This window comes from Polyergus mexicanus, unplaced genomic scaffold, assembly GCF_030449975.1.
Source record: "Polyergus mexicanus isolate NDT 795.1 unplaced genomic scaffold, iyPolMexi1.0 SCAF_14, whole genome shotgun sequence".
Taxonomy (NCBI): domain Eukaryota; kingdom Metazoa; phylum Arthropoda; class Insecta; order Hymenoptera; family Formicidae; genus Polyergus; species Polyergus mexicanus.
In genome coordinates this window covers 2,389,710-2,398,482 of record NW_027223334.1, presented here as the reverse complement: position 1 = coordinate 2,398,482, position 8,773 = coordinate 2,389,710, and the positions used below count along the sequence as shown (strand labels likewise).

General features: G+C 32.1%; 1 protein-coding gene across 4 annotated transcripts; it reads left to right on the top strand.

Moving 5' to 3' along the window:
• Nucleotides 1–22: 22 nt before the first annotated feature.
• LOC138939433 (general transcriptional corepressor trfA-like) lies at nt 23–8,565 on the top strand. Of its 4 annotated transcripts, none has more exons than XM_070307213.1 (7): nt 23–490; nt 4,999–5,207; nt 5,762–6,004; nt 6,138–6,368; nt 6,552–6,980; nt 7,333–7,487; nt 7,889–8,565. In XM_070307213.1, exons 1-7 carry the CDS (start codon nt 307–309, stop codon nt 8,112–8,114), a joined length of 1,677 nt encoding a protein of 558 aa, XP_070163314.1. In that variant the 5' UTR covers nt 23–306; the 3' UTR covers nt 8,115–8,565. The 4 variants fall into 4 exon arrangements, with proteins under 4 accessions (XP_070163314.1, XP_070163313.1, XP_070163317.1 ...); XM_070307212.1 differs by having other exon boundaries at nt 6,549–6,980; XM_070307216.1 differs by lacking the exon at nt 23–490 and adding an exon at nt 2,962–2,973 and having other exon boundaries at nt 6,549–6,980.
• The last annotated feature ends 208 nt before the right edge of the window (nt 8,566–8,773 follow it).

Below are 8,773 nucleotides of genomic sequence, written 5' to 3'. Positions count from 1 at the left end.
GCCGCGCGTTGGAACTTGGGACTTGGGACTGGGACGAGAACACCGCTTCTCCCGCGCAGTGACATGAACGACACGCAGTTCGATATTCAGTAACGGTCGAGCTCCGCCATTGAACTAGGGAGGAATCGTGGCACTAGGCGAGGCTAGAGAACGCGATATCTCCCCCGACTCCGGTAAGACGAGCCGCGGGAAAAAACTATTTAGTAATTTCGCGCTGCGATTTTGGGTATATATCCTCGTCGGGTTTTTGTATACAAGAGTATACGATACGCCACGAGATTCGAATAATATTCGGCGTAACGAACGATGGACGGCGAAACGCCGAGACCGATGACGCTTATCAGCGGCCAGCAGGCGACGACCGTTGTGTGCAATCTGCTGACCGCGACGACTCCGCGTCTCACGCCGACGGGGAAGATCAGCCACGCAAAGACCCGGGTGTACACACAGCGCTACAGAAAGGAATGGGAGCAGATGCAGGATTTCAAAGGTATTTCTCGCACTCCCCTACTCTCTTCATGTGTGTGTGTGTGTGTGTGTGTATGTGACATGTGTGTGTTTGTTCATCTGATGCGGCGAGTCTTCCTCGTTCTAGGGTCGATCCCCATTTGCTTCCGAATAAATCCGTTAATTTCATTGGATATAACCAGCATTCTGTTCTCCAATTACGCCAAAGTTTATAAAGCTTCTACGAAGAAATTAAATCTATTAGCGTTTTTGAATGGACGGGTTTTAATTCATCTCGGATCAATTAATCACTATTTTATTATGAATTCAAGTCTTTTATTGGTAGATACGATGCAATGATGTCATTAATCAATTTTAGCTGCGTTCCGAAAGCACGCTGAAAGTGTCTTCTATCTTTGTTATTTATGGAAAGTTGAACAAGGATAAAGCTTGCTCATAGCGCTAAAAGCGTGCTCCTGGAACGTACCTTTTGGATCGATCAAACTTGCTTCATTCGAAAACACTATAAATCTATAAATCCTTTATCTATAGACGTCTATAAAATACCAACTGGCACATAGGAAAATTCTTTTATAGAAGCGTAATTAGACGCAAAGAAGAAGAAGAAGATTCCGTTTGCTTTTTATTCCAAAAATCGATTCCTTGAAATATAGTAGCGTTTGATTGACTAATCAGAATAAAGGAAGAATTTCTTTGTCTTGTTTGATTAATCGAATCACCACTCTTTCAAAGAATAAATTTTCGAACGCAATCCTGATCGATTTTCCGTTTTCTTTTTTCCACTGATGTTTTATTCGTCGTGATGTAAAAATGGAGAGATGAACGATTTGGGATTAATTCAGATTAGTGTTAACCAGGGTTGGGAAAGTTACTTTATAAAAGTAACTCATTACCGTTACCGTCCTTTTTTCTAAAAAGTAACCTGTTATCGTTACCTGTTACCAATTTTAAAAAGTAACTCCCCAGTAAGCAATTTGATAATAAATTGTTGCCAAATTGGCATTAAATTTGCTCAAAACTTGGTAACAAATCCAGTGCCATCTGTGTCCGCATTAAGCTTGTGTTTTGGTGACAAAGCTTGCTGACATAACCTGATAGCAAATTGACGGCAAAAACCGAGCAAAGCTTGACATGACTTGACGTCAAATTGATGGCAAAAATCGAGCAAGATCTATACGCAAGACAATCTGACAGCAGATTGTCAGCAAAAACCGAACAAATTCTGCAGCTTTTGGCCATTAATGTAAAATAGTATATTTAAATGGATTTAAAGTCTCAACCCTAAGTAATAAAATAATGATAAGTTTTGATCATAAAATAACCATTAGATAATTAGACATTAGAATCATATATTAATGTGTTAAAACATATAGGTGAATTTAAATAATATATTTAAATAATATATTTAATAATAATTATTCGAACAATTTCTGTCCAAAAAGATCTTTAATTTATAAAATTAAAGTTAATAAGAATTGTGTCAAAAATTGAACTGATAGAAATATACCCAGTAAGCAATTTGATAACAAATTGTTGCCAAATTGGCATCAAATTCGCTCAAAACTTGGTAACAAATCCAGTGCCATCTGTGTCCGCATTAAGCTTGTGTTTTGGTGACAAAGCTTGTTGACATAACCTGACAGCAAATTGACGGCAAAAACCGAGCAAAGCTTGATATGATTTGACGTCAAATTGATGGCAAAAATCGAGCAAGATCTGCGCAAGACAATCTGATAGCAGATTGTCAGCAAAAACCGTACAAATTCTGCAGCTTTTGGCCATTCATATAAACGTATATATTTAAATAGATTTAAAGCCTTAACCCTAAGTAACAAAATGATGATAAGTTTTGGTCATAAAATGACCATTAGATAATTAGACATTATATAAAATCATATATTAATATGTTAAAACATATAGGTCAATTCAAATAACTTAATTTATAAAATTAAAGATCTTTTTGGACAGAAATTGTTTGAATAAGTGAAAATCGAACAATTTCTGTCCGATTTGCAAAAAATCAATTCAATATCTGAATTTCCTGTATAAGAATTGTGTCAAAAATTGAACTGATAGAAATATATATATTATAATATTATTAGCATTTTGTAGGCTTTATATACACTCATGACAAGAATTTGAATACGGGTATAGATAATGAATAACGCGCCGCATAGCGATAAGCGACTGAACTATTTTATAATACTTTGTAATAAGCTGCAGATTTTGTTCGGTTTTTGCTGCCAATTTGCCATCAGATTGCGCACTCTAGATCCTGCTCAGTTTTTGCCGACAATTTGATGTCAGTCGTGTCAGCAAGCTTTGCTCGGTTTCTGCCGCCAATTTGCTGTGTAGTTATGTTAGCAAGCTTTGCTTGATTCTTGCCGGCAATCTGCCAGCTTAATCGGTAATAACAAGTCTTGTACCAAATTTGTAGCCTTTTTGCTGACAATAATTTGTAGCAAGCACTTGGCAATATCTGTTAGAACAGACCTGGCTGACTGGGTATATATTATAATATTATTAGCATTTTGCAAGCTTTATATACACTCATGACAAGAATTTGAATACGGGTATAGATAATGAATAACGCGCCGCATAGCGATAAGCGACTGAACTATTTTATAATACTTTGTAATAAGCTGCAGATTCTGTTCGGTTTTTGCTGCCAATTTGCCATCAGATCGCGCACTCCAGATCTTGCTCAGTTTTTGCCGATAATCTGATGTCAGTCATGTCAGCAAGCTTTGCTCGGTTTCTGCCGCCAATTGGCTGTGTAGTTATGTTAGCAAACTTCGCTTGGTTCTTGCCGGCAATCTGCCAGCTTAATCGGTAATAACAACTCGTGTACCAAATTTGTAGTCTTTTTGCTGACAATAATTTGTAGCAAGCACTTGGCAATATCTGTTAGAACAGACGTGGCTGACTGGGTTATCGTTACCATTACTTAAAAAATAACGAGTCGTTACAATTTCCGTTAGTTTTTTTATATATAACACTAACTTTACATACAATTTTTTTAAATATAAGATCCAATTAAATACTAAAAATTTTTAAACATTGTCTTACAAAGAAACAAAATACCAAAATGAGCTTCCAATAGTTTTTATGTAATGCTGCGTTCCAACAATATGTTCCTTTATATGAAAATTATATCGAGTAAATTCGAAAAAAGTAACGATAAAAGTAACTGTTAAATTCGTTACTCATTACCGAAAAAATGTAACGAAGTTACTCTTTAAAATTTGTAACGCCATTACCGTTACAGTTACCGAAAAAAAGTAACTGTAACGGTAACGACGTTACAAGTAACGTGTTACTTCCCAACCCTGATGTTAACACATATCATACATTGGTACACTCGTTCGTAGGATCCCATTTTGCTCTCATAGGGCATATTCAGTGGAATCAGTTGAGCATCGTCTTGTGAAACACTCGATGTTGATTTGCTGATTCTAAAAGTAAGAACCAATCATCATGTTCGACTGCTACCCAACTGTTGAATTCGCTGAATGCGCCCATTGGAACTTTCTTTGCGCTTTTCACGTATATAAAAACTAATTGCATCTAGAAATGTTCAAATAATACTTGGTCTTAGAAGAAATCTAGTTGAAGATCGAAGATCTAATATATTTGGCGTTATTACAGAATTCGTTAACTTTTTCGTTTGTCCTATGAGAAGATGACTGGATATTGCGCGTACGATTGTACGATTCAATTGTCAAAGAATTTTCGACGAAAGTTTTTCCGCAAATTTTCAACAGGATGAACACCGTAGATCGCTAAAATAATATTTGGTATAATAAACTGTAAACTTTAAAAAAAAATTGTATATATGAATTATTTTTCTCTTTTATAAATCCTTTATTGTTTAACGATTAATTCTGTCGCTTTTTTGATAATATGTAGGAGAAAGATTGTTGCGATAGAAAAAGAAAATGAAGAGTAATATAATGCCTATGATTTGCCCATCTCACATTGCCAATTGAAGAGTACTTCGTTGGAAAATTATAATAAAAATCAAACTCAGAGTTAAATATTGAGTTCGTCTAATAAAAATAAAATTTAAGAAGATCTTTGTTATCCATCAATTAAATTTCAATAATATTATAGCATGAGCTTTCACTATCAGATATTTATCAAGTCTTTAATTCTTTGAATATGACGTTTAATTCCGCCATCTTTGGTCTAATAGAGAAATTGATTAATGATAAAGTTGGTAAAAAAAAGAGATTTGTAAAGTTTCTAATTGTCTTAAAATAAGAAATAGCGTTTTTATTTAATTTTCTCTCTTTTTTTATAAATTGTACACAGTATTTTAATATAATAATTACAATATATATATAATATAATTTATTATATGTATATAATTATAATTATAACAAATTTTTATAATTTATACACACATACACACTTATAGATTATCATATAAAGACACAAGCAGAAATGATAATTTTGAGATATACGTTGTACAATGTATATCCATGACGATGGAAAAATGGCGGCGATTTCAAAATGTTTTCGTTTTAGGATGGTTGACTTCAGTACCGCATCAACCGACTCGTGCCTACTGCATCTATTGCAAGAAGAATTTGCACGCGCACCGTCTGTCGCTATTAAAACATACGTGCACGATGAAGCATCAGCGTGCGGCTCTAACGCATAAGATGGAAGAAAAGAAGAGTTCTCGGAAGTGGGATGCGAATGCACTCGAAGTAGGCCTTATCGAAGAAGTCGAGGTCTCATGCATTGTTTTTCCATTGATTTTCATGTACAGGAAGTCCCGTATTTGATGAGTCATTTTTTTTATCCTAAAAATATTTATAGAAATATCAATTCTAATATTTTTGTCGAATAGGAATACAGTCAGTATAATTTGGATTTTTTTCTGTGTGGCTTATTCAAATATGTTTGTAGGTGAATGTATTCTATTAAAAAAAAGAGGACAAATATTGGACATCCTGTACATGTAAAATATAATAAATGTGTACACTATTAAAAACATAAACAAGTATAATATGTCAAATATGAAAAGTTTATGCAATGATTGTGAGACATTATAGTTTCCCTCTTTGTTGATTTTTAAGATATTGTTTTATAATCTATAATTTATCAAATAATTGATTAAGATTAATTATATTTGTTGCGATGAATAAATATTCGATATTTATCCAGTATTTCCTAGTTGGTAAATAATGGTAATAAAATATTGTCAATTATAAAAATAAGAACATATAAACGTAAATCATTTAAATTATATTTTATAATTATATATAAATTTTTTAAATTCTAGGCTGTAGATGATCCTCGGACAGAAGGAGATGAAGAAAATGAAGAGGATATTGAATATATTGTTGAGAGACTAGATACAGATGAGGAAGAAGCAACAGACATGCAAGAGGTCAAAGAGGAAACTGAAGAAATAATTGATGATGAAGAAGAACGAGAAAAAGAAATAGTTAGTGATCTGTATACACAATTGCAATCTGATGATGAGGACATGAAGCCTGTAATAAAGAAAGTCAAATTATCCAATGTAAGTTATGTTGCAAATTATATAGAAGTTGCAAATTATATAGAAGTTTAATAGAAGGCAATAATTTTGCTTAGCAAAAAGTTTATGCTGTGTTCTTAAATTGCATACATTGAATTTTTATTATATTATATAGCAAAAATGTCGAGATACATTGGCCGAGGCAATGGCCCATGTTCATAGCGAATATCTTGAGGAGGAAGTCGAGGATCAAAATGTACAGATAGAGATGGTAGTAGAATCAGCTAATCCAGATGTATCTATTCTATCTGATGCAGTGGACGACACCAAAGAAACTTTGAAGGAGATGCTCGAGAATGAAAACACAGAAATTAAAGTCGATAAGAAATCGATAGGAAAAGTTCCCGTAAGTGATGATTTTCATGTTTTCGATAAGTAGAAAAATGTACGCAATTAGCATTAAAAATTAATCTGAATACTGTAATTATTGAAATCTCATGTGGAAGATCTTTCTAGTTGGATTTCGTGAAATTACAATTAATTAAAAATTACAATTAGTCAAAACTGAAAAAATGTTATTTGACAGCAGGAGAATAATAAACCTGATTTGATTGTAACGCCTTCATTGCCGGTATTGGACACGACTTATCAGACAAACATTATTTCATCAACGCCGACTCAGAACACGATTAATTTTTTGCCGATCGCGCCTAATCTGAAAAATAACAAAACCATTACATTGATGTGTGGAAATAAAACATTTACATTAACCGGCGGCACGTTCCAACCGGGCACACAATATGTATTGACCAAGCTCAAAGGCAAGCCGTTGATGATGGCTGATTCAAAAAAGACCATTGCAGTGTCTGACCCGGACAAGATCAAAATATCGAGTCTGCCTACTTCTGTCACTAGCCAGTCATCACCGGTTACTCCTAGTACTAGTCAGCAGCCAATTGTCAGCACTAATCAACAGTCGAATGCTGCTAGTATCAAAGGGCAATCATTATCTAAGAAAGTAAGAAAGAAGCTCGCTTAATTTTTTAGTTTGTTTCTTAGATAATATAATAATACAGAAGAACAAGTGTTTATATAATGTTATTTCTCGATACATATAGAATCAATTTCTTTTCTTTAGTAAATGTGTAAATGATTTTTATCATTTGTCAAAATTTTTCCAGATTTTAGTATCAATATCTTAATGACTAAAGTTTTAAGTTAAGATCTTATTAAAAAAAAAGTTTACCTCAACTTGGAAAAATGTTTCGTTATTTATTTGCATTTCTAAAATTTACTTTGCAATGAGTTTTTCACTCTCAATGATGCATAGCTTGAAAGTTGTTATTTAATCAACTTTTTGTTTATTCTAGGTTTATTTGGGAAAGCAACCAATAAAATCTACCACAACGAGGAAATTACGTATCTCCACTTATGTCATAGACAATACGAAAGGAATTCCGATTGGTGGCTTGCAAGTCAGTTTATATAAACTGATGGATGGAAAATGGACTTTCTTGAATGAGAGGTGTGTAATTTTTCAACTGGTTATATTATTGTTATATTATTGTTTATTTTCAGTCTTCAACATATAATCTTTATATTACTCAAATATAAAAAATATTTTTCTTTTAAATTTTTTTTGGATAGAGCTGGTAAACTCTCTTTCTTTCTTTTTAAAAACAGGATTTAAAAACTCTTTTGTTTAATGAGTAAATCACAATATTTCGAAGCTATAGTGACAATTTTGATAAATTAAAATTTATCTTTAGCTAACAAATACGGCAAGTTTTATTATTAAAATACTAATTTAATATTTTAATATGGCTAATAGTATATATAATATATTTATATAAAATATTAGAATAAATTGAAATGTTGAATTTGTGACAGGAATTATAAATAAAAAAAATGAAATTTTGTTCTCAGTAATACAAATGCGGAAGGCTACTGTGTCGATCTAGTGGAAAAAGTAAATTGCACAATTGGCCGTTATAAGATTCATTTCGATGTCGATAAATACTTCACACTGAGAAGAATAGAAACCATGTTTCCGTTCGTCGAAATCGTATTCGATGTGAAAAATCCGAACGGTCATTATCATATGCCACTTTTGTTGAGCCCGTTTAGTTACTCGACTTATCGCGGCACCTAAAGTATGGTTTTCTATCGAATATATTTCTTTGCGATGTAGACAAGTTGCGAGGAAAGACTTTGCGATTGATATCACGCTTATATATATATATATATATAAAATAAACGTAAAAAATGTATATTAATGTAATTAATGTAAAAATGATTAAATTTTCACAATGCGAGCGTGATACAAATAGTCATATAATCATTTTACATCTTATATACAATATTATATAAGATAAATATAAATAAAGTATGTTAAATACAATATGTTAGGTAAGTATGTTAAAGTATGTGTTACTTTATTTATATTTATTATAAGATATGACAACTGAGATAGTTATCATTAAATAGAATATATTTGTATAATTATACTAATAATATTAATAGTAACAAGAGAAAAAATATTCTTTGTTAATTATTACTTTGCATACTTTCATAAAAGCGGCAAAATGCGATAGATAGGATATTTGTTAAGAGATATTTTTGCTATAATATGTACATAACATATGTAAGTTAGTGTATATGTAGTTAGAATTATATTTTTACTATAAGATAAATTTCTATGGCGACAATTTGCACATTACAATAAATTAGGAAAAAAATTAGCTTGAAATTGTCAAATATTTCAGTATATTAATTATAGAAACATAAATATCTTATTTTCAGCATCCTATT